The sequence below is a fragment of the Pteropus vampyrus genome, unplaced genomic scaffold, assembly GCF_000151845.1.
Source record: "Pteropus vampyrus isolate Shadow unplaced genomic scaffold, Pvam_2.0 Scaffold9380, whole genome shotgun sequence".
NCBI classification, from domain to species: domain Eukaryota; kingdom Metazoa; phylum Chordata; class Mammalia; order Chiroptera; family Pteropodidae; genus Pteropus; species Pteropus vampyrus.
The window spans coordinates 1-328 of NW_011898161.1; the positions used below are offsets into that span (position 1 = coordinate 1).

At 70.4% G+C, this 328-nt stretch overlaps 1 protein-coding gene across 1 annotated transcript in view; it reads right to left on the minus strand.

The window, feature by feature from the left end:
- Positions 1–6: 6 nt before the first annotated feature.
- The window catches only part of LOC105310691 (protein GREB1-like), a gene marked incomplete at its 3' end in the record, with an annotated part of 4,948 nt that continues 4,626 nt past the window's right edge, over positions 7–328 (minus strand). The window contains exon 3 of the mRNA XM_011386823.2: positions 7–236. Coding sequence (XP_011385125.2) covers positions 7–236 — 230 coding nt within the window. The remainder of the gene's footprint in view (positions 237–328) is intronic.

Sequence of the window (328 nt, forward strand, 5' to 3'; positions counted from 1 at the left end):
CTCGGCCAGAGAGTGGGTGCACTCGATGATGTGCACACTGTCGTTGCAGGAGCTGGCGGCCAGGCCGGCCAGCCAGGGGAGCTGCGCCGAGGTGACCTGCGCCACCGCACCGGGCGCCGGCGGGAAGGGCTGCGGCGGCGCCTGCTGGGGCTGCCGGGTCTCCGTCAGGTGTGACTCACGCCAGGAGCGCAGGAAGATCTGCTCCAGGTCCTCCATCAGAGGCACCTGGTCGGCCGCTGGCAACAACAGGCGACAGGCAGGAGGAAGAGGCTTCAGCGCCCGCCCCGCACGGCGGCTTCACACAAACACAACAGGGGGCTCTGGGGGG